The sequence below is a fragment of the Penicillium daleae genome (assembly GCF_028827525.1).
Source record: "Penicillium daleae strain IBT 16125 chromosome Unknown utg000002l_segment0_segment0, whole genome shotgun sequence".
NCBI lineage: Eukaryota > Fungi > Ascomycota > Eurotiomycetes > Eurotiales > Aspergillaceae > Penicillium > Penicillium daleae.
The window spans coordinates 233,947-261,625 of NW_026623150.1; the positions used below are offsets into that span (position 1 = coordinate 233,947).

Consider the following 27,679-nt stretch of genomic DNA (forward strand, 5'->3'; position numbering starts at 1 on the left):
CGTCTGAATGTCTATCACGCCACCCTAAGGCCTAGACCAGTATAGACGGACAAGGCCAAAACGTGCTGGCGTCCAGGAGTTAGAGCCAAACCTGCCGCTAGCCCTATTGCGAAAATTGGCGGCAAAGGATATTCTTAGAGTAGTGAGCTGTCAACTTCGGAAGACTGTCAGTCTCCTTTGCCGAATTGCCACCCACGGGGCAGTGGGACATCGGCTGCGTCCGCGTTGGCCGTTATGGAGATTAAGGGAACGATCATCATTTTGTTTCAACGACACGCTTGACTGATTACCAGCTCAAAAGACTCTCGCGATGGTGTGCTTGACATGTCTGATTTCACCTTTGTTTTTCTGAGATAGGACAGAAAGACAATTGCATGCTGGAGCGTCAAATGCGACCTTCTGAGTCGAGGGGATTCGGGACAGCTGTGTCAAAGTTGGGGGTCATGAATTGACAACACGAGAGAACGTTACAAGAAAAACATACCCATTTTCCCATTTCTACACAGACGTTGCCATGTTAAGCTAACTTCGGGGATAGACCGAGGATAAATCATATTCGTATCTTTTTGTCATCCCCCTTTACCCTCTACCTTCATCCGTTCTCTATCGCATTCTCAGGAATGAGGATTTTCCAACATGATCAAATCTCGCGATGGTACCCCAAAATCATGTCCAGTTCTTGTAGAGTACATTTTCAAGTTCGTACGTGTCACGCTGAAGTCAATTAAACTAAGGCGGGCCTAGGTCTACTCAGAATCTCCTCTCGAATATTTTTCTAGCTTTCTTCATAGAGCTCCTTTCAAAGTTCTTTAACTTTGAAGGATTGTACCGCCAAACCCATAATTTTTTTGTATGAATACTTGGTAATTCATATACGAGCGTTAGCTTCACAAGTTGAGTGATTTGACTGCAGCAAGTCAGTGGTGCGGATTCACCGGAGAATATCCTGGCGTTTGAGGGGGAATGTTTTCCCTCGTGGCTCTCTCTACCGAGTACCAGGGACATTCCACACGGTTTCCTGTCAAAGCCCTGAGCGCGCCACGAAGGATTTAGCTTGCAGGATCAACGGCCAGGTCGAGCTGTCAGATATCCTAGTATGCTTTAGCCCCATGTATGAGTGTGGGGCAATGGCTGGGTGGCGTCAACACCGACCCGTGGTCAAGGTTTCTGCAACAGGTTGAATAATATTCTGGTTCATCACAACGCATTTGCATAGGCTGAAAAGCTGAAACCATCATGTACTTTTGTCTTGGCCCAACGACAGGAAAGAACGCTGCTTGAGACCCAGTGCGACTTGCTTAGCGCATCCTGATATCGAGGAAGAATTCAACAGCAGGAAAGACGGACGCCGCTCAACATACAGGCCAAATCACTGCCCATACTAATAAACGGAGCAGAAGACGCCTTACCCGAGAGGTATCTTTCTGCCTATTATCTCGATGGTCATTTCTATACTCTCATTGACCCTGCCATTGCCGCCTTCAGCATGAGCGCATACGGAGGAAAAGGCCCTATGACCAATGCAGTCCTCTGGGTGCTAGTTGTCATACTTGCCACCTTTGTGGCTCTTCGACTCTATACTCGAAAGCAGATTTTGAATTCAATCGGTGCCGATGATTATCTAACTGTCCTTGCACTGGTGAGAAACAATGACTGTCTACTCTGATGGCGTATTCCCAAAACTAACGAGCGGCAGGTCGTTCACATTCTATACACAATCTTTGTCACCATAGCTACAACGTACGGTCTAGGGAGACTCTTTGCGGATGTCAATGATCTTGCAAGCTACATCACCGCCACCAAGTATGAAGTCTTCAGCCAGGTGGCCGGTCTGATGGCCATCGGGATAGGAAAGTTAGCCGTCGGCACGTTCCTACTCCGAATCGTGAGAAACAAATTTCAGATTCTTTTTATCTGGGCTTGTATGGCCATAACAACTATCATTACGTTATTTGCGAGCATTACTGTTGTTGTGCAATGCATACCCGTTGAGAGGACCTGGAATCCATATGCGAAAGGAACGTGCTGGCTCAATTTTTCCAACGTCGGATACACGGTGGGATGTAAGTGATGTTTGATGTCGCTTTCAATTAATTGGTCTGATGAGCATGAGCTAACGTATCAACTCTGTCCAGCGTGGTTCGTTGCCGCCGACTTTTGCTTTGCGATTCTACCGTGGTTTGTGATCTGGGATCTCAACATGAAGAACAAGGAGAAGATCACTGTTGCGTGCGGTCTTAGTCTTGGTATCTTGTAAGTTCTGAGCTGCTTCTGGATTCTGAGGAATCCATCTGACAAAAATAGTGCCGGGATATGTGGCATTGTTCGCACGGTGGCTTTAAGTGGACTTGACGCATCCGAGTACATCTGTAGGTTTTCTTCTCCTCCCCAGCAAGCCCAGAAACCGCTGACAACCCCCAAGATGACACTGTACCGATGCTTATCTGGTCCGCAACCGAAAGCTGCGTGACGATAATGTGTTCCTCAATCCCCGTCCTCCGCCCTCTCTACGTCCGCATCAGATACGGAACAGAAGGCAAAGACAGCTCTGCTGGCAACACATCCTACAAACTGCCCATGTACGGTAGCGGTCGCAAGCATGGCAGTATTTCGAAATCCGGTCTTGAGCATTCGATTATCGAGTCCGGTGACAAACCGTACCCGCAACAGACAGTGGTGAGGTACAACACGAACAACATGAGTGATGAGAATATTCTGCAAGGTGCTGCGGGTATTGAGAGGACGGATGAGTATCTGGTTAGCTATGAGCCGTTTCCTAAGAAGGCCCATTGAAGGGGGGTTTTGTTCCCAGAGTTGGCGGTTATCTTTGGAGTTCTTATGTAAATTAGCAAGGCACAAAATTGTCATTGAATCAAAATATGGAGTACCCGGAACTGGCTGCCTCTATGCATGTATTGGACCATGTAGGCCGATTTGCCGTAGGAACTTCCTTCCAATAGAGGTCAAACATCTCCTGACACGCATGTATAATAATTATCCATAGAAGGACCCAATGTACCTATTCATGGGTTGCTTGGTCGTACACCTTGACACCAAACTTCCAGACTTGATCTACAACCAAATCAGAGGTACATTGACCCTGGACGGCTTCCTCCTTCAACACAACAAAGTCGGCATCAGCACCCACTCTTAAAGTCCCTTTCAGATGTGACAGACCAAGAACCGCAGCCGGCCTCGAAGTCACCGCTTGAAGAGCAATGGGAATAGACACACCCGTCCACCGACGAAAATTATTCAAGCACTGGAGGAGTGTCACACAGCTAGACAGCGACTTGTCAGCACTTCGACACGGGTAATATGAAAAGGGGAAATTATGTCATACCTTCCAGCGATAATATCAGTTCCTTCCAGGGTGACAGAAACGCCCTTCTTCGTAAGCCTCCTCGTAAGCCAATCGATCGTCCCATCCTCGCCACCAAGAAGTAACAAGGCATCAGTCACCAAGACAAGACCACCCGGATGCATCAGCTGTGCCAGCCGGATACTAGCCGGGTGAACGTGGTTACCATCCGCAATGATACCGAAATAGGGACGGTTTATATTCGTATCTTCTCCTTTCTGGTCTTGTTTGAGGATCCTAGTCTCATTCTCCTCGTTCACATCCCCTGCTCCACCCAGTATCCCAAGGGGACCAGGCTCACGGTGATGGTGGCCATTCATCTGATTATACAAATGGGTGATCATAGTCGCACCCGCGTCAATACCAGCCCTGGACTGTTGGTAATTCGCTGCTGTATGGCCAATACTCATGATGATTCCCGCTTGGCTGAGTTGTTTGATCGTGTCCAGGGCACCTAGTCGTTCCGGAGCCATGGTGATCATGCGAACATTGGATGGGATAGATCTGGGGCTTGCCCGGTTCGACAAACCATCTGTGTTTATCAGGTTTCTGGCTCCGTAGGTTTCAAGGACACGCTCTGGTTCGCTAGTTACCCCGGACGCATGGATGGCATTCGGTAGATGAACACCCATTCGATTGTGGGCAAAGAACGGTCCCTCACAATGAGCGCCGAGGGACTCGGCTCCGTCGAATGGATCTCGAGACTTGGAGGGGCCTAAGAATGGTAGGTTCTGAAATAAGTGATCATCGTAAGCGCTTTCTTCCATGCAACAGGAGGAAAGATGCATCGACGTGCTCCAAGAATAGCTTGTGATGTACCTGATGATATCTCTCTGGCAACTGACTGGTCATCGTAGGCAGTAAGCTCGTAGTCCCAGTAGCGATGAGCTTCCGTCGGACATCCCGGTATCGCTCAGTATACGATATGCCAGCATGGTTATTGGCGCTATCCTCCGAAAAGTCAAATCCATAGGCTCCATTGATCTGTAGATCCAAGAACCCTGGGGCCACAATGCGATTCTGAATATCGATGACTGTTGACGTTGGAGCGGGGTTAGGTGGGGGAACGAAAACACCAGCCTTGGGGTCAAACCACAAGTCGCCAGAAACCAGCTGGTCCCCCTGGGCCAGCCGTGCATTGGTAAGATGAACAAGATGGGACATGGTGACTTGATGAAATCTACAGCAGAGTATGTCAGTTGCCAGCGAAGACGAAAGAAGTTTGATTATGTTGGTAGGTAGTATTCACCCAACAATAACTGGGTCCGACGTCGCATCGGCCTCATACGGTCATAATCCGCAAGGTTGAAGTAGCAAGACATTAAGAAACGAAGGTTATGTACACACGGAACGCTCTATGTTATAGAACCATGATGCGCCAAGAAGCAGAATAGCAACACAATCAGAAAAAGAAAAATCGAGAGAGCTAAAAAAGAATGGACATGTTGACCGTCTCCGCTTTCTTGCTATTGGAACTGGACATAGTTTGCTGGAGATGATTGTTAGTACTCGAATGGAAATTGGACCAACTGGATGCTCACCTGGGAATTGACCTTCCCGGCCATCAACCCGCCCAGTCCACCACTCATTCTGATTGTCTGTCCGGGACACAATTTCGATCACGTCACCCGCAGAAAATCCAAGATCACCATGGGCTTGGGCCTCATAATCGTAAAGAGCAACCACTGTCTCGATGTGTTTGTTGAGATGCGCGGGTTTCGCCCGTGGAGGAGGGGGAGCAGGCTTGCCCTTGGCTGCAGCGGAGAAGCTGCCCGTTGGGCTGGAGGTGGCAGCGGAGGAGTATGGAGGCGGAGGTTGTTCGGAAGCAGTCGACGATGCACGTCCACGGCCGGTCTTGGCCTCGGAGGCCTTCAGCGAGCCCACCTTCGAGTTTGACCGGCCGAGTCCCTTTGTCTTGAAGTGTACGATGACCAGTTCCTCGGCGCGTTCCTGGACATCACCGCGCTTTTGCTCAAAGGCCTCCTCCACGTCGAGAGTGAGATTGAAGTAGCTGATGCTCATGCCCTGCATCTTCTCGTGCAACGTATAGAAGACGTTGAGCTGCATATAGTAGAAAGACTGGAATAGCGGGCGAATGAACTCGGCCTCGAGCTGGAACAGCTTGGGGAGCTCCTCCTTCAGCAAATCGTTATAGTAATTGTATTCTTGAGTCGCTTGTTCGACATCGTTCTCCGCCTTGTACAAGGCCTTCTCGTCCTTGAGCGACTTGTCCTTCTTATCCTGCAGCTTCTTCAGCGATGCGCGATGCCGATCGTAGTCCAGCTTCTTGTGGTCACGTTTGACGGCGACCTTTCGAATCACCTTGATCACTTCCAGCAGCTGGTCGGCGGGGCTGATGACTCGACTCTCGATCATATCCAGCTCTGGGGCGAGAGACTCCTGCAGTTCCCGCACAATGGCCTCATAGTCTTCGCAGGCTTGGATGCCTTCGGGATTTCCTTCAAATTTGAAGGAGTCGGGATCTGAGGCACGGCCGGAGATGGGCTTGTAGAGTTCGGCAATTGCTTTTGAGAATTCGATCTGGTGGTTTAACATGCCTGAACAAATGGTTAGCAAATTTGTTGCGTCGCACACCCAATGGTCGGCGCCCGCAGAGATCAGCGGGACTGTCGGAGGGAGTCTGTCGTACCGTTGATAGCTTCAAAGTACTTCTTGGATTCATCGTGCAGCTTCTTGGTCTCCTTCTCGAGCTCATCGAAGCGCCGCTCGGCGTCGGTATAGACGGCATCCTTGGTGTGTTCACCGATGTTGAACTTGACCTTGAGCTGCTGCGGGGCACGCACGATGCTCTTCTGAAAACCCTTGAAACTCATGACGGCGGGATGTGGCGGAATGATTCGTTTCGAGGAAGAATGTGAAGGAGAAGAGAAGGGAAAGGAAAGCAAGTGGGAAGTGCCAAGGGCCGGGGGGGGGGGGGGGGGGGAGAGAATAACCCAGAGGGCGTCGTAGTCGTAGTCGTAGTCGTAGGAGTGTCGGCCTTTCCGTTTCCTGACTTTGGGGCAGTCCCAACTATGACATAAGACTCGTTCGACTGCGGACGGGAGCTGACGGGAAGGCCTGTGGCTTGTGGCTTGTACCCGATCGTGACGATCGGCTCTTGGGGAATGCGCTATGCGTTTGGGAAATGGCAATGACGAGTTTCAGGCCCTCGGACTCCTGATATAGTTTTGGTAATTACCCAGTTTATGCTTCCCTCCCCCCAATTGTGGCGCATATGTCCTTCGGTTTGTATAGGCACCAGAATTCTCGGAGAGCTGCTCCGGTGGGCCATTATTTTACTGTGCCCCAGTTCGAACCTGCACAGCCCTACCCGAAATAATAAATCCGAACTACCAAAGCTGGAGCCTGACCCAAAGGATCATCCATCATATTCCAGTACTCATAGTCGTGGCCTTGAAAACTAAATGATCCGGTACCAGTTGCCAACTACTTGATCGGGCTTCGAATAACTGACAAGATACCTACCTCCATCAATTGGGGGATAGACATATGATATACCCGGCTAGTTCCTCCCAGCTAACAGCATGGCAGATTCTCATAGACAAACATCAAATAATATCTCAGATTACACGACTATTATCTTGCCTAGTCCAGTCCGTGAACTAATAATTCAACTCGTGACTTCTTATGAAATGGCATAACTAACCGGGAATGGAATGGAAGCCTCGGAATAGCTGACTAATCTACTTCTTGTTCCTGCCTCAGGCTGCGGCGGAAGTGGAGAGATCGCATGGATATTTACAAGCTACGGATAGATCTAGCCGAATAGGAACAGCAGAGCAAGAGCCTAGACGCTGTCAACGAATAGATCATCACCAATTTAGATCCAATCAAAGATACCTCTATGCTTAACTACCAAACTCTATACGAACGGCTGGTGTATCTCCAACCTCGATTCGGTCGATCAATAGCGGCAGAGGAGGAAATCCTTGTTGGCGCTCTTCATCTCCGGTAGATCTAGGCTAACTCCTTACTCTCTTAGGGAATCCTATTCGTTAATCCACTACTCGATATTAGCACCTCTCTTCGGTAGTGATGCTGATACCCGCTTCTATTGCGCACGTATATCCTCCTCTGCCGCTGTTGATCGACCGAATCGAGTTTGGAGATACACCAGCCGTTCGTATGGGGTTTAGTAGTTAAGCATAGAGGTATGGTTGATTGGATCTAAATTGGTGATGATCTATTCGTTGACAGCGTCTAGGCTCTTGCTCTGCTGTTCCCATTCGGCGCGATTTAGCTTGTATACTCCCCCTAGCTGGCAATTTATGTGGGCAAAATAATGACTAATCTGACGGATATACAGTATCTCCTTCTCCGAGTATCCACCAATCCTGCAGCTCCGTCAGCGGAGCACCGCGGAGAAACCCAGACTCCGAACTCCCAAACGGGAAATCCCCGAGTTTATCGGAAAATGTCACCGCCCGGCATCACAGACCTTGGGCTTCCCTTCTCTTTGCTCTCCTTCGCTTGCAGTGCATCACTCCACTTATCATCTACATAATGTCTGCTGCTGGCTCTGCTGCTTGGAGACAGGCTTCCCGAGCCTGCTCAAGGCGTCTGTCCTCGCAAGGCGCCTGGACTGCCCCTCGCCGCGCCCTCGCCACCCCCGGCGTGCGCGGTGCCCGCTCCTTTGTTACCGAGACCAAGGCCGGACAAGCTCAGGTCAACGTCGAGACCGCCATCAAGGAGGAACAAAAGTCATTCATGAAACAGACTGGTATTGCGCCCCAGAATGCCACTTTGCCCAGCTCCGCAACGTCGGCCGATGCCGCCATGAGCCCGTCAGCCGGCATCCTCAAGCAAGCTACCGTGATGGACCAAGGCACTCGTCCCATTTACCTCGACATGCAGGCGACCACCCCGCTCGACCCCCGTGTTCTTGACGCTATGTTGCCCTACCTCACTGGCATCTACGGTAACCCCCACTCCCGCACGCACGCTTACGGCTGGGAGTCCGACAAGGCTGTCGAGCAGGCTCGTGAGCATATCGCCAAGCTCATCGGTGCCGACCCGAAGGAGATTATCTTCACCAGTGGTGCGACCGAGAGTAACAACATGAGTTTGAAGGGTGTTGCGCGTTTCTTCGGTCGCTCGGGAAAGAAGAAGCACATCATCACGACCCAGACTGAGCACAAGTGTGTTTTGGACAGCTGTCGGCATCTGCAGGAGGAGGGCTTTGAGGTGACCTACCTGCCAGTCCAGAGCAACGGTCTCATCCGGATGGAGGACTTGGAGGCGGCTATTCGCCCGGAGACTGCTATTGTCAGTATCATGGCTGTGAACAACGAGATTGGTGTGATTCAGCCTATGGAGCAGATTGGCAAGTTGTGCCGGTCCAAGAAAGTCTTTTTCCATACGGATGGTGCCCAGGCCGTTGGAAAGATCCCTCTGGATGTGAACAAGTTGAACATTGACCTCATGTCCATCTCCAGTCACAAGATCTACGGCCCCAAGGGTGTCGGTGCTTGCTTCGTCCGCCGCCGCCCTCGTGTGCGTCTGGAACCTATCATCTCAGGTGGTGGGCAGGAGCGAGGTCTGCGCAGCGGAACTCTGGCTCCCCACCTGATCGTTGGCTTCGGCGAGGCTTGCCGCATCGCCGCGCAGGATATGGAGGTAAGATTTGCATTTCCTTATTTGTCCCTTTGGCTTCTCTCTGTACCGTTCTACATGTTTCATGATTATGCACTGCATGAATAGCGTTGGATGGGCCTTGGGCTGTAGCTTCATCCCCATTGGGGAATTTCGCTCAAGGTCAAGGACGCCGTTGCAGGGGTAATGAGATGGAGATCTATCTTGCAGAGGAAAATTTTCAGTTCGCGTGTGGTTCCAGACAATACAAATGCTAACTTTGACATTGCTTTCTAGTACGACACCAAGCACGTTGAGCGTCTCTCCAAGCGTCTTACCGAGAGTCTGCTCGCTATGGAGCACACCACCCTGAACGGTGACCCCGAGCATCACTACCCCGGCTGTGTGAACATCTCGTTCGCCTATGTCGAGGGTGAGTCTCTCCTGATGGCCCTCAAGGACATTGCCCTGTCCTCGGGTAGTGCCTGCACTTCTGCCTCCTTGGAGCCCAGCTACGTCCTGCGTGCCCTGGGCAGCAGCGACGAGAGCGCCCACAGCAGTATCCGCTTCGGTATTGGCCGATTCACCTCCGATGCCGAGATCGACTACGTTCTCAAGGCTGTTCAGGATCGCGTGCACTTCCTGCGTGAGCTGAGTCCCCTCTGGGAGCTGGTTCAGGAGGGCATTGACCTGAACACGATCGAGTGGAGCCAACACTGATCTGCTGCTTTTCATTTCTTTATCTGCATGACTTCGTTTGGCATTAATTATCTCGCTGGAGAAACGAAAAGTCTCCTCGGACATGGCGTTGAAATTCCCGGTGTAACAATAACAACCCTTTGTACAGAATGCAAATACTCCCATCTTTACAAGTAATAAGGAGTTCGAGAAGCTATGGGCTCCTTGCTTCCATACTAGCCTTTCCGTTTCATTACAAACAAAAATCAGAGGATTCCTCATCTAGTGGGATTTTCCCAGTCTAAAAGGAAGGGGTTTATTTCACATTAATTATAGTATATTAACATTGAGTCCCGAAAATCCAACCATATTTCATCCAGGTGAACTCGGACCCGCAATCCCCTGCTCAGCCAACTCTATAGATTCATCCCGCACATCCAAATGCACCGTTTTCAAAATCTGCAACCCCCGCCCATCAGCCTGATCGATAATCGGATCTTCCTCTCTCTCCCACCCCCTCAACCGATCCGCACTCGCCGAGCTATGTGGGCCCATTTTATTCGACGCCGATGCAGACGCAGACGCAGTATTTCCTGAAGCGAATTGTTTCGATTTAGGCTTCGACCCAGACGTCCCGTCCGTATAAGAAAGGCCATTCTTATCCTCGAAGACTGCGATGAAAGATTTTAGGAATGCGGATATGAGGCAGACGACGCTGATGGCGATGTAGATCTCGGTTGTGACTGTGGAGTATGCTCCGAGGAGGATTGGGTCGTCTGAGACGACTTGTTTGTTTACGTAGTATAGTCGGATGCCGGCGAGGGGGATCAGGCTGGTTGAGAGAGTTCATTGGGTCAGTTTATGGTAATTGGCTTTGATTCTCATAAGACTCACAGGATGCGGCTCTCCAGGGTGACCCCCACCATCAGCTTCTTTTGCAGGGATATCTGGATCTTGTGGATTGCAAGTCCAGCATATAGAAAGAGCAAGACCTCAGTCAGGATATCGAAGACTGTAATCGCGATCCAGCGGGCAAACTGTGCAATTGTTAATACTTGTCTAGTGACTTCACCTTTGCGTGGTCATTCTTAAGCACTTACCAAGCTGCTACATTGAGCATCACTGATGTCGTACCACGGTTTGTCGCTGCAGCGAACGGCCAGTAGAATAATCGACAAAATCGTCCAAGTAACCATCATACCAAGAATGCTCCGAATAAGCCGGAGATTCATTTGCGAGAAAAGAGTCTCATAGAATAGACAGGAGGTGATTTTTGAAAATCCCAGGACAAGGACGGAGAGAATATCCGCCGCGTATGCCGTCTGCTTGCTTATCAGTATTTCAATAAATGCTGGTATTCAACTTTGGACTTGACTTACCTTGAGCATTGACTCGTCTGTAACTGTGAGAAACTCTGATCGAACTCCCCAGCCTTGGTGAACCTGAGAATACACAACTGCTATCTGGAGAAATGCCACGATCTAATGTTCAAAGAACGTCAATGCTATTCTAGGAAGGGGGAGGGGCATAGTAGGCAAGATGCTAAGCATGGCCCGCCAAGGGATAGATGGACCATGGACCGACCTACCACAAGAATACCAAAGAGAAGATCATCTCGTTGGAAGATATGTCTCTGACTTGCAGAGTATATGCGAGCCGCCAGAGAAGCCAGTACCAACACCAACGCCAATGAAGTCATAATCACCACCAACCCGCCATGATTATCATCATTATCCGTCGTAAGAGGGGGACTTACGCCCGAAGGCAACGGCGTCGCAGTAGCCATCGGCATGGCTGGCTAACGAGTAGCAGCAGCGACAGCGACAACGACAAATAAACAGCATTGACCGGATGGCCGGAACAAGAGTAAGCTTTAATACATGTAGAAAGGATAAGGTGTGATTTTCAGCGCTAGGGCGATCCTCTTTTGTCTTGGCTCTTTTTTCTTTTTATGTTTCGGAGAAGGCAGCCATCGAAGACCGGGATCATTGGCTTATTTGCATTAAGCAGGGTTCATGAGAAGAAGGGGGCTAAGCAGGAAAGGACCAAGGTAGTAATGCTGAAGAAGGGCTGGAGTCTGCACACTCGCTTAGTACAGTAATCGGTGGGAAGATTTGCTCCCAAGGGGCCCACGAGGGTTACCAATAATCGCCACAACATGGGTATGTGGGATCCAGTGGGATCGGGCGCAAACCAGGGTGATAATTATTGGGGGAGATGCGTTACGGACTTGCAGAGTGGTACTTTGGCTGTTCTTCGGCCGGGCATGGGACTGGTACGCCTGGTTCCGATCGGCGTTGTGCATGGGAATAGCCTGCTGGTTGGTCTATTGCCTTTTTGTAATTATAGAAACTGAAGTGCAAAGTGCTGCATGGTCCATAGGCTGTCAGGACGTGTTTCATGAAGAATTTATGTCATACATATCAGATTTCTCGAGGACACATACAAAATACTGCTATGTCTACTAAGGACATCAAGAGACCATTATTATACAACGTAAGCCTATTAACTTTACTGATCATATTCGACCCAATTGAAACATGAGTATACAGCAGGTAAGCACATGAGCCCGTGTATTCTGGTGTCGAAGATCAGCCCTTCTTCAGGCGCCGTACATATGCAGGGAGGTTAGCCCCCCAGCAAACAAGTGCTAACCAAAGAAGGCTATCGCCAAGCAATTTACATATGAGCTCGCAGCCAAGGGTGGCGCCATGGGTGAGGTAGGTTTGTACGGTTTCATTCAAAAAGCTACTTTTCTTGCAGAATACTGGATACGGAGTAGTAGTGGCTACCCACAAGGGCTTTCTCAGAACCTTATCACGACTCACCATGGGCCCATTCCTCGGCGCTCTCGGAAACGTTGAGCGAGGAAGGGGCCTGAGGATCGCGTTGCATGCGGCACTGCAATAGTTCCCCCACATGGTCAACACGCGATGGAATAATCGGCTGCTGCGGTCGCAATGTGAGTAGTCGAGTCGGCTTTAGCGTGGTCAACTCCTCTCTTGTTCTTGTGACACGTAAGCTGCCTTGGCATTTATTCGGTGCTTGCCTGGTTTTCTTTGCACTGATTATCTCTTGGGTCTCCAAGCATGTTCGGACATTCTCAACCACATGGCTTTATGGATGGGCCACATCGACGTCAATTTAGTAGGATGATTGAGGTACTTGGTCTGTGGTGGGCCAAGGCGGGCCGAGGATCGACAATCGGCCCACTAAGTGCAATAAGCAAGAGCGGAAGAGACTGAAGAGACTCCTCCGAACTTGAGACTACCACTTGCAAGCGGCCCAAGTAGTACAGGAGTAGTCAGTACATACTGGCGTGGCCGCCCGAGGAGGCCAAGTCTGCCAACCAGGCCGACCCCGGAGGCCAGCCCCAGTGGAGAATGCAAGTATTTCGAACAGACTATTTCGACTTCGGTGCATTCTCCGTAGGTACGTCGATTTAGCAGAAAGTTTAATACGATATCAGTGCCCCTCATCAATAAATAATAAATAATATTATATCATCATCGGACCGTGGGCTGCTTCTCTTCTCTTGCCGTGCGCCCTTGTTTCTGTCCTTTGTTCACCCCTGCGCAGTCACCCGGTCGTCGATAAACCAGCAAACCCTTCGATCGCCGACCATGCAGGCCCCTAACAAAACAACGCGATTAGAGACGATGGACATGGAGGTCCATCCACTCGATCAAGATGTGCCGCCCACGCAGAAAGGAACCGTCTTGGACGACCATGACATGCAGCGCATGGGAAAGATCCAGGAGCTCAAGGTATGTCGGCTTCTCGCCGCCGAAACTGGGGACACGCCCCCTTCTGATCAAGCCTCCTCAATCTCACATTCCTCGACCAGCGAAATATGCGACCAGTGGCTGCCTTGAGTTTTGCTTCGATTTTACAGGCAACGTGGGAGTTCATTCTGATGTAAGTTGTATACGAAGTACTCCGGGTGAACAAAGATGATGGCAGCGATAGGAGAGCATTTTGCTAACCGGAGACTGGTCTGACTTCAGCTCGAATGACCAAGGATTGGAAAATGGCGGCTTACCGGGCATGTTCTGGTCGTTTATCTGGACCTTTATCGGGTTCGGGTTTATTATTGCCTCTCTCTCGGAAATGGCATCGATGGCACCAACCTCCGGCGGACAATATCACTGGGTGTCTGAGTTTTCCTCCCCGCGACATCAGAAATTCCTCAGTTATATCACGGGTTGGATGTCGGTATTGGCCTGGCAGGCTGGAGCCGCATCAGGATCCTTCCTGACCGGAACTATCATCCAGGGCTTGATCAGTGTGCGGAATCCGGACTATGAACCTCAAAACTGGCAGGGGACTCTGTTTGTGTTTGCGATGGTATTGGTGATTTACATCGCCAACGTTTATGCTTCTGATTTGATGCCGATTCTGAGTAATCTGCTCATGATTCTTCATGTCCTATCCTGGGCAGTGGTGTTGATAGTGCTGTGGGCGTTGGCGCCTCATCAATCTGCCAAGGCCGTGTTTGTCTCTGGATGGCAGAATGGGGGCGGCTGGTCGACGATGGGATTGAGCGTGATGATTGGCCAGATTTCCGCCATCTATGGCTCGCTGAGTAGGTACCAGAAATGATCGACGCACCTTTCACAATGTACTAACCACTATCAGGCTCCGATGCGTGCGCTCACATGTCCGAAGAAGTCAAGGACGCCGGACGATACGTCCCCGTCGCCATTGCCTGGGGCTATTTCAGCAACGGGATCATGGCCGTAATCTTGCTCGTTACCTTCCTCTTCTCACTCCCGTCAGTGGAGGATGCCTTGAACGATAATACCGGGTTCCCCTTCATCTACGCCTTCAAGAACGCAACCTCGATGGCAGGTGTAAACGGCCTAACCTCGATCATTCTTCTGCCCGTCATTTTCAGCAACATTCTCTTCAACGCGTCAACCTCCCGGCAAACCTTTGCCTTTGCCCGTGACAAGGGCCTACCATTTTCTCGCTTCATCAGCAAGGTCGATCCAAAGCGTCACATTCCCGTGAATGCCATCGCTCTATCCTGTATCTTAAGTTGCGCGCTCTCGCTGATTAACATTGGGTCCCAGACGGCTTTCAATGCTATCATCTCGTTGAACGTGGCCGCCCTGATGTATACCTATATCATTTCGATCAGCTGCGTTATCTACAAGAAGATCTGGAACCCGGATAGTCTTCCAGCTCGACAGTGGGATATGGGACGTTGGGGACTACCTGTTAACATCATTGCCCTGATCTATTCCTGCTTCGCTCTGTTCTGGTCACTCTGGCCGAGCGAGAGCAGTATCACGGTGGATAACTTTAACTGGAGCGTTGTCATTTTTGGAGGAGTGTTGTTGCTCAGCCTCTTCATGTATGCGGTCAAAGGCCGGAAAGAGTATGATGGACCGGCAGTCATCGTACAGCATGGATAATGGGGATTGTATAAATAATGACTTGATAGACATATTTTTTCGAGAACATTGCCGGTTCTTTGTACAAGGGTTGTTTCAATATGCTCCACCAAAAGTTCCAGGTACAGTATTCGGGGTAGCTTCGTGGTCCAAGCTATCACCTCTATAAGCAATCTGCTCAAGGACATGAGAGGAATGACTCACTTATATATGCACTCCTCTGATGTATATCAGTATTCATCAGATTCAGATAGAAGAACACCTGGGAGAAACGTCTAGCGAAATACTTGCTATTTCTGTCCAGCATAGTCTTGGAATATTTGGACGCTCGATTATCCCGCCCAGCATCCCTGACCGTCGCACCCGAGGCAATTATCAACTAACGATCCACCAAGCACTTCCTTGAGGGCACGGACTACAGTGTTTCTGTCGTTAGCTATTTTGTGTTGGTTTGAAGGAGCACTAGGTGTACAAACCCTCTGGCTGAAATATGAACTTGTCTCGAGACATATTACCCTACGGGCGGCATACCACAAAATAATCTTACCCTTGGTCGGTAAAAAAAAGGGTAGGCAATGACGTCTGAATGGAGTTCTTAGTTCTGAGAAAGCTTCCTTAACCAATGACCAAAGTTAAAGCCATGACTGAGCGAGGGAAAGTCTCTCTGCAGGTGAAAGCGATGGATAGCCAAGTATAGTGGTAAGGCATCCATATTTAGTGCCTTGAAACGGTGGCATAAATTATGATATTTGATAATGCGATCATGTGATCCAGTAGATAACTGATCATAGACTCTCTGCTGCGTGCACAAGTTCTTGCGTGCATGATTGCCTGAGTGGAAGTTTCTTTCGATTCATGTCTTAATGCTAGCTCTATCCATCAGGACAGCCAAAGCCATGGTGACCAATCCATATACGCTGAGGGAGCTGTACAGTAACTAAATATAAGGAAAAGCCTCTCAACCATGAGAATCCGAGAGAATGAACGCACACTAAAGAAACCTAGCCAGCATGTGAGCAAGGTCTCAAGTTCACTTAAATTGATCATTCGCGCCCCCGCAGAGTCGAACCATCGATTTCTCGTTTCCCATACAATCCAGCATTTTTGCGCCTTCCTCGCCTATCGATGCTCATCAAAGTCACCCAGTGCCGCCGTCGATGACACCCCCGACATCGAACACCCGTTTTCAGAGCACCAACACTCTTGAATAACTTCCAAAAAGATATCAGTGTTTTCTCCAGGACTTGAGGATTATACAGATATCAAAATGATCATGAGAAGTCAAAGCAAAAAAGAAGACCCGGGCAATCCCGATTTCCCACCCACCCACCTTCCGACACCTCCGCGACGGAACATGCATTGGCAATGCCGTAAGGCGCAAAGCCGCACGAACCGTACAGCTGACCCGGGTAAATCAGGCCAGGGCAGATCGGGTCAAAGACCACTACACCACCAGGCGGGGAAGGTTACTGGGGCGGAGGGGGAAGTGGGTGATAACCCACGATGAGGTCTGGACTTGGGATTTTTGGTGTTCTCTTTCTCTGTCCACATTTTGAAATCGGGTAGCACACCCAGTTAGCAGCTACACCTGCGAAGAATGGAGGTTACAGTCATACTATTCAGTCATTGTATCCAAGACATGATCACGTGGTATATACATCAGGTGATGCTATTCCCATTTTATGCACCCTTCACAGCACTATACTTAGTCAGCATCGACATTGAACCTTCACGGTCGGAACAAGAATGCTAGTGACCATGATGACTGAAGACTGCCTAGCATGAGAGAACTTCTTCTAACCATGTATAAAATCCGGTTATCTAATTCTTAAAGGGATGCTTTTACTGTGACCCTCTCAACAAGCTTAGACGTGACGTTGACACTGCCATCCCCAGGATCGCCCCCCTACCGTCTCACCGTGAACTTTTTGGGGTAGCGTCAGTGAAGGCGAACGAGCTAAACTCTCGCTTAGCCACCGACCCTCGGAGAACGCACTCTGACACCCAGACAGTGCCGCGTCCACAGGGCCTCCGGTTCATTCTCTAGCACTCAGACTAGTCGTGTTAGCGCGAGGACCCCGTCTCGCCGTCACCCAATCTAAATTGGATCACCCGCGGAATGCAGCCTTAGACTCTGGACGGAGAGGGTCCGTTCCCTGGAAAGCGTCGAAAAGGATGGACCCAATATAAACCCTCCTTTAAACTGAACCTACCGTCGAGTCCCAGTTGCTGTGGAATTTATTTGACCTCCCCAAGCTGACCTGCTCGAGTGTCCACTGCCAGTCTGAACGAACCCCAATTAAATGCTGCCCATGCCCCCCTCTAAACAGCCTACAGACTCGTCCTATATCGGACATCCCCCCCCCCCCCAAAGCCCCAGGCGGCCCAGACAATCCTCAAACCCGCTCTTCGTCCCCTCTCTGAGACCTTTCAGGCAGCTGATGATCTGGTTTCGGACTTTTAACCCGGAAATAACGAGAATCGAGGGAATTCTCCATCCCGCTGCTTAGAAATGTCTCCTCGCGGTGAACTATTACGTGCTCTCGTTCTCGGGCGATTCATCCCGCCGGACCAGAAATGAAACAGAAAAACTCTGCTGGACGATCAGACAGCACTTCTTCTCTACAATTCCTGTTCTTTTGTAAATGCCCTTCTAGCAACTCACCTCGAATTCTTCCCTTCGGACCAAAAGGCGGGAGAGGTTCAAAGTCTATTCTGCCTGACCTTCCTCGCCTTCGCCGGGTCGTGCCATTGTCTCCGTTCGCATCCGGCTCTCGATTAGGCTTTCGGAAGAACTGACCGTACAACTTCTGGACCACCGCCACCCCTTTGGTGCCTGGTCTTTCCTAGAAAAACATCATCCCACTCCTCCATCTCCTGCTTCTACAGATAATTCCAGGAAGATATCTCCGCGTCACATATTCATACTTGCACAACCGCTGCTGAACCTGGTCGGTTCCTGCATTTCCACGCATTCCCGATCTGCATGGGCGAGTCTCTCGTCTATCGCGTGCCTCATCTCTAACCACGTGCCTGTCCTCGTGCTTCACTTCTCTTGTCCGCCTTCCTCTCTTTTCCCTCACACATTTGATCAAGAATGCTACCTCCTGTGCCCTCGCTGGCAGCCTACGGCATCTCGCCCGAACAAGGCTTTCTCTCGCCAGAGCCGCCACTAGAGTGCTTGCCAGACCTCTATTACGCGAAATGGGAGGCTGTCGTTGCGAACTTGCAGCCGCTGCTGCTGAGCAAGCGCATTCGACCAGTCGTGGATCGACTGCCTATTCTCTCTACAGAGCATTTGCACACAGATGCCGAGTGGCGTCGAGCCTATGTCGTTCTGGTGTTTATGCTACACAGCTATGTCTGGGGTGGAGATCGCCCAGCCGAGGTATGACACACGGCAGACCATCATGCTGACCAATCTCTTGACCATATACTAATCACTTGTTGTGTTACAGAGGATCCCTCCACAGTTGACGGTCCCCTTGTTCGAAGTCTGTGAACGGTTAGAAGTGCCTCCAGTAGCAACCTATGCCGGGGTCTGCCTCTGGAACTACAAGCCGGTCTTCCCGGATGAACCCGCCGATAATCTCAGCAACCTGGCATCCTTGCAGACCTTCACCGGCTCCCTGGATGAACAATGGTTCTATCTGGTCTCCGTAGCCATCGAGGCTCGGGGTGCGCCGTCAATCCCTCTCATGCTACAAGCCATTACCGCAGCCCGAGTGGGCAAGTCCCGCGTGGTGACGGAATGTCTGCAGCGACTCGCGGAAATCCTGGATGAGATTACCTCGCTGCTACAGCGGATGTATGAAAACTGCGACCCATATGTTTTCTACAATCGTATTCGACCCTACCTGGCGGGCAGCAAGAACATGGGTGATGCCGGGCTCCCACGGGGACTGCTATACGACGATGGCCGCAACCCACCCGAATACCGGCAATACGGCGGCGGCAGCAACGCGCAAAGCTCAATCATCCAGTTCTTCGACATTGTGCTCGGCGTGGAGCATCGCCCTACCGGCGTGACCCGTCAAGACCAGAATACCGCCCCATCAACCGAAGACGCCCCCAAGTCCCGCCATGGATTCATCCACGAGATGCGCGCTTACATGCCCGGTCCACATCGACGATTCCTCGAGGACGTCGATTCCATCGCCAACATCCGTTCTTTCGTCGAAGCGCGACGCAGCGACCCCGCCCTACGACTCGCTTATGACGCCTGTCTCTCTATGCTGCGCAATATGCGCGACAAGCATATTCAAATCGTCTCTCGGTACATTATTGTCCAGTCTCGCGGGGCCCGTCGTGCCTCGCAGTCTGGTCAACCCCCGCCAGCGATGAACCTTGCCACGGTGGTACCCACCGATGGCAAAAAGCTTCGCGGAACTGGTGGCACAGCACTCATCCCGTTCCTCAAGCAGGCCCGAGATGAGACCGGTGAACCTACCATTGACGCTTGGGCTCGACGGTTGCTCAGTAATAGCCCGGGCGTTATTGACTCTGCCTCGTTGAGCAAGGTTGGCGAGCAGCCCGACGGTCATTTGGAAGTTGTTGGTCTTTGCGGGACATGGACAGCCGATGACAGCGAAGGGGGGATCTGTCACTGGTGAAATCGTGGCCAGTCCGAGAGATACTCGCTGCGGGTACTGTTTTCTTTTCCGTCTTCCAAGCGTTGCATTTAGCATGATCTACGTTCCCTGCAGTTGCGGCGAACATAGGTGTCTGGCGTCTGGGAAATTCTAGCGATGATTGACTGTGTTTCTGTACATACATTTTACAATTCTTATGACACTCCAATCATTCTCGTCATACACCTGTACAACAAGTATAGTCTACGGTGTACTCCGTGTATCTGTGCAATTTCATCATACCCCCCTTAGGCTCATCAAGTCCTTGTCAAGAAGCTCCCCACTGGTTGCCCATGATCAGCCCCACCGTATGCTCTGGAAGCTCTCTGTTCGTTCCTTTATCTTCCATGACGCAGTTTGTGGTGTCAGGCTTGGATACAGTCGACGCCAGTCACGTGAGGTGACATCATCCACTGATGTCACCGATCGTGGATTGTTTGGCCCTGAAACCAGGACGAGGATGAGATGTATATAAGGAAGTCCAATGCCATGGCCAAGACGAGCTTCTTGGATTCAGATCAACAAACAAACTTCTTCCATCTCACAACTCTCTATCTCCATCTTCAACTTACCAACTTTCAATTTTTCCAACTCCATACTATCATCTACTATCAACATGTCTGACAACAACTCTTCCACTCTCGGCTCCTACGTCAACCAGGCCACCGGCATGGCCCAGCGTGCCTTCGGCGCAGTAACTGGCGACTCCTCCACCCAGGTACACCTCACCCCTGCATCACCCCCTCAAACCCAAACCCAAACCCAAACCAAAAACAAAACTAACAACCACCCAGGCCAAAGGCGAACTTTCCCAAGAGCAAGCCGACATCCAAAACGCCAACTCCCACACCACCGCCAAACTGGGCAACCTCACCGCCGACCCCAACACCGGCGCCGTCGCAAAGGACAACTCCACCCGCAGCGACGGCTCCTGGGACCAAACCATCGGCTCGGCCAAGGAAGCCGTCGGCAACGCGATCGGCAACGAGTCCCTGCGCCAGGCGGGCGCCCAGCAGAACGCGGCTGGCAAGGAGCAAGAGGCCAAGGGCCAGTTGAAGGACTGGGGTGAGGGCATCCAGGACCGGGCTCAGGGTCACCTTGGTGCGGTGGGTGCGGCTATTACTGGGGATCGGGAGGAGCAGAAGAAGTTCGAGGATATGCATGATGAGGGGAAGGTGCGGCAGCGTGGTGCTGAGGCGGATATGGCTAAGCAGCAGGGAGTTTAAAGTGGTTGTTTTAAGTGAGAGTCGACGTGATCAGCTATGGCTGTGAGTGTCGACCTGGATGATCTCCCGTGCGGCTGGTGCTAGCTTTGCCTCTCGATTGTGTTTTACTTTTTATGACTCGATGACTATGATATCCAATTTGACAAGACGATTCGAATTGACTTCCTTCCGTTTAGCCTGTAGTTTGTAAGAGTACATAACTGTTGTTTACATAGGCTTCTCAGGCCTATGATTTTGTTTTATGCCGTACACTCTACGAACTATGTAGGTGTTAGATCTATGATTTACTAGATCGACCGCAGATCGACTCTATCCCGCAACACCTCAACGTGCAGATTCAAAGTAGAGACGCCCACTTGAACTGGCGACACACCCCAAACCACTGTCCTCCAGCAGGACACCTTAGAAATTCTCCGAGCGATCAACAGCGAAAGTGACATGCATTTACAACCCCGCTTCAACAGACACGCTTCCTCCCATCGGTGTCAGCACGCTGATCCTCGGTCCGTCTCAGTCCAACCCCAGGCCACGACATCGCTTGAATGGGATTGGACAAATCGCTGGATATGACCAACCAGTCAACGGCCCTGTCCAGGCCGTTGCATAAACCTGGCGCGCCGGCGGAGAAGTAGATTGCACGGACTACCGAGGAAGCCCGGATCGGCGGTCCAGCAGGTGGAGGGTTAAGCGTTTGATCTATGTACTCTACTAGTCTATGGACTTGGTATGGTGGACATACTTGTCGTCCCAAGCCAGGGCCTCTCTCAGTTTGACTAACTTTATTTTTCTCTTCTGCTTCTCTTCTGCTATCCATCTGAATTTCAACGCCCTATCTTTCCATTCTCACGACATTACGAATTACGATGAAACTCACAAGCATTATCCTCGCTCTCGCAGCGTCTGCGTTAGCCGTCCAACCCCAACGCCGTGATACCGTCACCGTAGCAGCAACAACTACAACCGATCCCAGCGGATTCAACATTGGAGAAATTTCCAGTGCACTGTACAAGCAACCCCCCTGGTCCCCAATACACACACTCACACTCACACTCACCATCAAATCCACCAAATACTAACTAACCTCTCCCTCCTCCCCCACAACAGTGCAAACCTCTCCACGAACACCACCGCAACCGCCAACTTCGGCAACATCTCGCCACCCCCGAAATCGCTCATCCCCGAAATCCTCTCCGTCGTCCCCGTCACCGTGCTCTGGGACCTGATCAACGCGCAGTCCCGCAGCTCGCTGGCCAGCGCGTTCAGCGCCGGCAGTACCCCGGCCTGGTATAGCAGTTTACCCGCGGACGTGAAGAGTTATATGTCCGTGGTGAAATCGCAGATTTCGGGCGGTGCGTTGACGGCGACGACGGGGTTGGCTTATGAGACTAGTAGTGCGAGTACTAGCAGTGGCAGCGGTGCTACTACGGGTACTGCTGGGGGGAGCTCGACGTCGACTTCGAAGGGATTGGCGGCGTCGCAGCCTACAGGGTTGACGGCGTCGGTGATTGGGGCGGTGGGGGTACTTGGATTGGCGTTGGTGTTGTAGGGTGGATCTGGATGGGAGAGCTTGTCGGGGCTTCTTGTCTTGGTCTTGGATGTGTTCAGCTGTGGCTCTGCGGGGGAGGTCCTACAGTACGATCTCGAGTGGGGTGGATGAAAATTTAGAAATGATCACGAAATCGAGAAATGCATTATGATTACGAGTTACTACTGTAGTTACAACATCGTGGGTAATGGCTTCAATTTTAGCCGATAGAGCCGCACGTTCTAGGTTCGGAGTGGTGGTACAAATGTAGTTACACTCGACGTGATTGGTTGCACAGTACTAGCCTATCCTGTATGTGACTCGATAATCTCACAAAAGCACATTTTCAATGTGATGAGAGTGCATGACATTGATAACATTGACAATGATAGTCACAATAAACGAGACCATTGTCAAGACCAACATTACTACTATTTCTTTTGTTTCTTTCCCCGCCCATATTCCTGTTCAACTCCATTTCCGGGTTCCATTCCCCAATTCTTGTGTTCCTGCTTTTCGGTGGTGGCGTCGTTCCACGGCTCCTGCACGGTCAACCATGGCGTCTTTCGCTGCAAGCCCACTTTTTCACAAGGGGTTTTAGTTCAGAGTTCGTCGTTCTTCCTTCTCGGGTTCCCCGCTTCATATGCGAATTGCATATGCCTCGCTCGAAGAGAATCGGCCTGGAAGGCACAAGACACAAGACACAAGAGACAAATATGTGGTTTCCTCGCCACAAAATAGATTAATGATCTTCCATAGTGGACCACGACATCTACCAAGAATAAAGTAGGAAGTGGGCTACTGTAACGATTAAATGGAATTGACATCCCAGTCGACGGAGTATACTTCGTGGAATCCGCCGATCGCTACTCAAGTCAACTCGAGCTCCGACCTGCAGGACCACTCCTCGAGTCCTCGACTCCACGGTCACGGCCATCAGTGGAGATCACATGAAAAGAAATCACCATCTTCATTCGGCCTCGACGAGAAATATCCTGCAAAGTGACAGGTCCAGCCCGTCCACACACCCAATCACCAGCCCCAATCCGGACCTGACTCGGTCCACTTCACGCCCAGGGCTGGGGCGGGCACTAACTACTCCGTTCGGCGAACCGACTGGGAACTTGGCTGCGAACTAGACCCGTTCCGTGCTGAGTTGACTCGTTAGTCAACTTGTTTTCCAGCAAGCCCCTACACGAATCCTCCCTTCTCGCAGGGGTCCGATCGCCCGGCGGTCGATCAGTTACCGCGTTGGGCCATCCGGGGAGGCTTTGGGGGAGGATGGATCGTGGATGATGCGGGGATCGCGACCGAATTTCCATTCTTCCAGCCTGTTCCAACCTATCAGGCCCCAATTGATTCCTACGCTTGTGTCTCGTCGCTGTTAAGTTGTGAACGAGGATGACTGCGAGTTTGCGGACCCGGGACGCCTCTCACATGTTGATGGGCTTCGATATTTCCCGTCCCGGAGCGATCGACCTCGGCGTGGCAGGTCCCGATTCTCGATCGCGGAGAGAGTGATCCATGCCATCCCTGTCGGACTGCTTGTGATGCACTACGGGACGGACATTGGCTGAAGCCTGGCAGGTTTAGTCCTTTACCCTCGGGGAATTTTTTGAGTTGTCTGTCTACTTTTTTTTTGGACTCGGATCGCCTAACGTTGTCCTAGTCGGAAAGCAAGTAATGAGACCATACTGTACCGTACTCCGTTGACATATCTAGACAAAAAAGAGGAGAAGAGGAGACATGAGCGGAGCCCCATATGAGGGGTCTCTGTTAGTGTTTAGAGGGAAAAAAATAACCAAGACAACGGTCGAGATGGAAGGAAGCTACCGAGTTACCGAACAGGGTCTCACTTAGAAGACCAGCCAGTAGAAAGTGATTGACTCCAGTACTACCGTACTATACGAGCACGCCTATCTTACTTTATCTACGAGAGATCTGGATCTGTAGTGTCAAAAACCGCTTCTATTTCTTCCCTCAACTGGACGATCATTTCGTTTTCCTTTTCTTACCTCTAACTAAACATCCATCCCATATAACCCTATACCACCCACCCATCCATCTTCCATAACCACACTCATATCTCTCATATCTCACGATGCGTTTCTCCTTCCTCCTCCCCCTCGCCATCGCCCCTCTGGCCCTGGCCGCCCCCGAACCCGCTCCAGTCCCCAATCCCGTCGCCGCACCCGCTCCAGACAGCACCGGCTTGCTATCAGAGCTCCCGACCATTCTCAGCGGTGTCCAGTCCCTGCTGAGCCAGGATACCATCTCCAAGCTGGAGACCATCATTGACGGGGCGGCCAAGCTGTTGTCCTCGGATAACATTGTTGTCTTGCAGGATATCCTGGGTAATGCACACACGCTCTTGACGAAGGAGTTTGTGGATAACACGACCACTTTGATTGGAGATGCTACGCCGGTATGTTTGACATTCTACAAGATATCATCTATCTTGCAACAAATGGAGAATGTATTTGTATTTGACTAACTCAATTCCTCTCCCAGCTTGTGGAGGATGTTTCCAAGTTGCTGGGTGGTGTGCTGGGCTCACTATAAGACGAATGTCAGTGACAGTGCAGTGGAAAAGGAAACGAGGCCATGAATATTCTTTTACACCATTCTTGTTTTTTGGTACATGTTTATATTTCTTGCAGAAAGAATATGATTTGACGATAGCATACGAAATCGAACGGACTGGATTATTTGTAAAAAAACGAAACATTCAAGACTGTACAGCAAGAGTGGTTATCTCGGGTATGGCGGGCGAACAGCACAGCAGCGAGCGTATCTCATAGAATGGGTATATACACATGAAAGCAGAGAAAAGTAAAAAATCAACAAAACAAAAACATGATAACTAGTGACAGTCGAAATGAAAGACCGAAAAATCAACCATCGGTCATACTGTCCGTCCTGTAAAACCCTCGCGTGCTGTACATTGCATTGCATTACTTACCAACCCATCTCCCATCTCCCATCTCTGATCTCCAATTTAAATCACATTCAATTTACCCCGCAGCCGCTCCTGATAATACTTCAACGGATACGACCGCACCTTATTCGGCATCGCCGGATACACGGCAGTCGAAAAGCCCATCCAAGTGCGATACAAGAAGCGCGTACTCCCCGTGGACCGCAAGCCGTACGCATCCCGCAGGGTCGGCGGCAGCATCTCGATAGTCACCGCGCGCAGGAACGGCTTCAACTTCTGCACCCAGCCGGGCATCTCGGTGCTCTCGCGCAGATCCTTGGCAAACTGCGCCGCATCGGTCGACACGGCCAACTGGGCAATCTGGTCATCCCAGTAGGTCCAGAACGCCTGGCGCGATTCGGGCCACGTCCCCGCCGGCACGCCCAGGTAGCTGATCAACAGGGTGAACTCGGAGTAGCCGCGCTGGGCGGTCTGGTAGTCGACGCGGCCGTAGACGCGCTGGTAAAAGTCGGTGGCAGTCGCGTACAGCGTTGCCGCCATCCACAGTTGGAGCTCTGGGTGATGGGCGAAGCGGTTGTTGCGACCGCCGCCCAGGCCGGGGGCCTCGCCGCGGTAGAGCATGTCGAGGAGGGCCTTGCGCTCGGCGCGGGTGCCGAAGACCAGGGTGGAGATGTAGCTGATGTGGGCTTGGAGGGCGTCGATGAGCTCGGTGGCTAGGGCCTTGTGGCCGCCGGTTGGGTGTTCGGTGTCGCGGATGGCGGGCAGGGCGGCTTGGAGGAGGAGAGCGGCGCCGGAGCCGGCGAAGAGGATGCCCTCGTTCAGGATTTGGGGGAGGATCTCGAGTTGTTCGAGGGCATGGAGGCGACCCGCGTCGGAGGAGGAGGCGGCGGCGCCATTGGAGTTGTAGTGGGCGGTGGTGGTGCCGTTGGCCTCGAATTGTTTTTCGTCGATGGGGGATGGAGGGGAGGAAGACATGTTGGGGATGATAGGCGAAGGAGGAATCGCGAGAGTGGTGATAATAGTATAGAGGTCGTGTCAAGAAGGAGAGAGTGCCGCGAGTTGATCGTCAAGGGGGGTTTTGGTTGTGTATAGCTGGGGGAAATCCACGGCTCTAACTATGAGGTTTGCTGGGAGGATGTGATATGCAATTCCATCAATGTCGAGCACATGAGATGTCGGCTCGCCATTAAATTCCTTTCTTCCTTTCTGCTTTTCGTCGCCTCCCCCAGTCCCCGCAACCGAACCCCAGACGAAAACCAGAAAAGGAGAGAGAAAAATCAAAATCCAAAATCAAATCCAATCAAAAAAAGGAAAGTATTCCACCGTCCGAGCCCGAGGCCGAGTTCCACCAGAGCCACCGGGTCCATACGTCAGGGGACTCCTCCCCAGTAACTACGATCCGTACAGTCCAGCGTCTCCGACAAGAGTCGATAAATCCCATGAGTACCGAATAGTATCTCCTCAGAGGATCAGACCACAGTCGTCGTCAATATGACTCGGTCAACCAAGGACTGTAGAAGGACACTCGAGTATCGCAAGTCTCTCCAGGCGTATACTGTCCTCTGGACGGACGACTGACGACTGCCCAGTCGGTCAGTGCCGATCGTCTCCAGCTCGGCCCATGTGAAGGTCCCCCCTTTTCCGCATTCTCACTCGAGTCTAAAGCCCAAACGGGCTCTTCAGCCGCGGTTCGCAGCAGATCGCCATTTGGCCCATGCCCATCTTGCCTCCTTTCGGGACCAGTTCCTCGTGGATCTTGTCCCAAATGAGGCATAGTGCTCCGACGCCGAACACAAGCTTGCCCTGATCCACTTTCTCAATACTCTTTGACTCTGTTGACTCGGATGGCTTGGAGTCTTGCTCGGGTTTGGCTCTCCCCCGCTCGTCATCCATCACTCACTTGCAATTAGTCCTCCGTACAGTACTCCAGTCTCCAGTCTCCAGGTCTCGTACTGGTCATTCTACGGACCCAATCCGGGGCACGAGTGGATTCGCTTCTGATTTTCGCCGCCTCTAATCCATCCTGGAGTCCCCGTGACGGAGGATTGTCTCCCTTTCGGGTTGGAGACCCAACCGCGGGCGCTGGTCTTTCCCCGGAGGCCCGATACCCCGTACATTCCCCAAACCTGGGCGCGACTAAAAGATGCTAAAATGCCGCTAAATACAAAATCCCCAAAGAAGAAAAGAAAAAAAAAAAAAAACCCCTAAATAATAGTCCGTGTCGCGCCGGCTTTCTCGTCAAGAGGGACTGTGCCAATTTCATCACGAATTGTGGGCAGAGGCTCCGTCGTCCATACATATACTCCAGACCTCGTGCCCTCCCCATACA

At 51.3% G+C, this 27,679-nt stretch overlaps 13 protein-coding genes across 13 annotated transcripts; 8 read left to right on the forward strand and 5 right to left on the reverse strand.

Annotated features, from left to right (window-relative positions):
* Positions 1 to 1,486: 1,486 nt before the first annotated feature.
* On the forward strand, positions 1,487 to 2,793 carry N7458_001109 (uncharacterized protein; the record flags this gene model as incomplete). The annotated part of the gene is made up of 5 exons (XM_056904492.1): positions 1,487 to 1,639; positions 1,697 to 2,063; positions 2,136 to 2,253; positions 2,305 to 2,369; positions 2,423 to 2,793. 5 exons carry the CDS (start codon positions 1,487 to 1,489, stop codon positions 2,791 to 2,793), a joined length of 1,074 nt encoding a protein of 357 aa, XP_056768599.1.
* Positions 2,794 to 3,019: 226 nt separating this feature from the next.
* Positions 3,020 to 4,525, reverse strand: N7458_001110 (carbohydrate esterase family 9 protein; the record flags this gene model as incomplete). The annotated part of the gene is made up of 3 exons (XM_056904493.1): positions 3,020 to 3,281; positions 3,344 to 4,076; positions 4,207 to 4,525. The coding sequence occupies 3 exons, from the start codon at positions 4,523 to 4,525 to the stop codon at positions 3,020 to 3,022; spliced, it is 1,314 nt and encodes a 437-aa protein (XP_056768600.1).
* A 302-nt stretch (positions 4,526 to 4,827) lies between these two features.
* N7458_001111 (amphiphysin) lies at positions 4,828 to 6,195 on the reverse strand (the record flags this gene model as incomplete). The annotated part of the gene is made up of 3 exons (XM_056904494.1): positions 4,828 to 4,850; positions 4,903 to 5,919; positions 6,012 to 6,195. 3 exons carry the CDS (start codon positions 6,193 to 6,195, stop codon positions 4,828 to 4,830), a joined length of 1,224 nt encoding a protein of 407 aa, XP_056768601.1.
* Positions 6,196 to 7,885: 1,690 nt separating this feature from the next.
* N7458_001112 (IscS subfamily cysteine desulfurase) lies at positions 7,886 to 9,673 on the forward strand (the record flags this gene model as incomplete). Its single annotated transcript, XM_056904495.1, has 2 exons — positions 7,886 to 8,998; positions 9,251 to 9,673. The coding sequence occupies 2 exons, from the start codon at positions 7,886 to 7,888 to the stop codon at positions 9,671 to 9,673; spliced, it is 1,536 nt and encodes a 511-aa protein (XP_056768602.1).
* A 330-nt stretch (positions 9,674 to 10,003) lies between these two features.
* On the reverse strand, positions 10,004 to 11,423 carry N7458_001113 (uncharacterized protein; the record flags this gene model as incomplete). The annotated part of the gene is made up of 5 exons (XM_056904496.1): positions 10,004 to 10,463; positions 10,526 to 10,668; positions 10,732 to 10,953; positions 11,011 to 11,112; positions 11,220 to 11,423. 5 exons carry the CDS (start codon positions 11,421 to 11,423, stop codon positions 10,004 to 10,006), a joined length of 1,131 nt encoding a protein of 376 aa, XP_056768603.1.
* A 665-nt stretch (positions 11,424 to 12,088) lies between these two features.
* N7458_001114 (uncharacterized protein) lies at positions 12,089 to 12,541 on the forward strand (the record flags this gene model as incomplete). The annotated part of the gene is made up of 3 exons (XM_056904497.1): positions 12,089 to 12,127; positions 12,295 to 12,351; positions 12,395 to 12,541. 3 exons carry the CDS (start codon positions 12,089 to 12,091, stop codon positions 12,539 to 12,541), a joined length of 243 nt encoding a protein of 80 aa, XP_056768604.1.
* A 713-nt stretch (positions 12,542 to 13,254) lies between these two features.
* Positions 13,255 to 15,051, forward strand: N7458_001115 (putative GABA permease; the record flags this gene model as incomplete). The annotated part of the gene is made up of 4 exons (XM_056904498.1): positions 13,255 to 13,398; positions 13,479 to 13,549; positions 13,639 to 14,216; positions 14,270 to 15,051. The coding sequence occupies 4 exons, from the start codon at positions 13,255 to 13,257 to the stop codon at positions 15,049 to 15,051; spliced, it is 1,575 nt and encodes a 524-aa protein (XP_056768605.1).
* A 3,076-nt stretch (positions 15,052 to 18,127) lies between these two features.
* Positions 18,128 to 19,643, forward strand: N7458_001116 (indoleamine 2,3-dioxygenase; the record flags this gene model as incomplete). The annotated part of the gene is made up of 2 exons (XM_056904499.1): positions 18,128 to 18,418; positions 18,489 to 19,643. 2 exons carry the CDS (start codon positions 18,128 to 18,130, stop codon positions 19,641 to 19,643), a joined length of 1,446 nt encoding a protein of 481 aa, XP_056768606.1.
* Positions 19,644 to 20,277: 634 nt separating this feature from the next.
* Positions 20,278 to 20,887, forward strand: N7458_001117 (uncharacterized protein; the record flags this gene model as incomplete). Its single annotated transcript, XM_056904500.1, has 2 exons — positions 20,278 to 20,379; positions 20,456 to 20,887. 2 exons carry the CDS (start codon positions 20,278 to 20,280, stop codon positions 20,885 to 20,887), a joined length of 534 nt encoding a protein of 177 aa, XP_056768607.1.
* An 863-nt stretch (positions 20,888 to 21,750) lies between these two features.
* N7458_001118 (uncharacterized protein) lies at positions 21,751 to 22,433 on the forward strand (the record flags this gene model as incomplete). The annotated part of the gene is made up of 2 exons (XM_056904501.1): positions 21,751 to 21,890; positions 21,992 to 22,433. The coding sequence occupies 2 exons, from the start codon at positions 21,751 to 21,753 to the stop codon at positions 22,431 to 22,433; spliced, it is 582 nt and encodes a 193-aa protein (XP_056768608.1).
* A 2,080-nt stretch (positions 22,434 to 24,513) lies between these two features.
* On the forward strand, positions 24,514 to 24,974 carry N7458_001119 (uncharacterized protein; the record flags this gene model as incomplete). The annotated part of the gene is made up of 2 exons (XM_056904502.1): positions 24,514 to 24,837; positions 24,924 to 24,974. 2 exons carry the CDS (start codon positions 24,514 to 24,516, stop codon positions 24,972 to 24,974), a joined length of 375 nt encoding a protein of 124 aa, XP_056768609.1.
* A 436-nt stretch (positions 24,975 to 25,410) lies between these two features.
* N7458_001120 (oxygenase MpaB family protein) lies at positions 25,411 to 26,325 on the reverse strand (the record flags this gene model as incomplete). The annotated part of the gene is made up of 1 exon (XM_056904503.1): positions 25,411 to 26,325. The coding sequence occupies one exon, from the start codon at positions 26,323 to 26,325 to the stop codon at positions 25,411 to 25,413; it is 915 nt and encodes a 304-aa protein (XP_056768610.1).
* A 684-nt stretch (positions 26,326 to 27,009) lies between these two features.
* Positions 27,010 to 27,243, reverse strand: N7458_001121 (uncharacterized protein; the record flags this gene model as incomplete). Its single annotated transcript, XM_056904504.1, has 1 exon — positions 27,010 to 27,243. One exon carries the CDS (start codon positions 27,241 to 27,243, stop codon positions 27,010 to 27,012), a length of 234 nt encoding a protein of 77 aa, XP_056768611.1.
* Between the last annotated feature and the right edge of the window lie 436 nt (positions 27,244 to 27,679).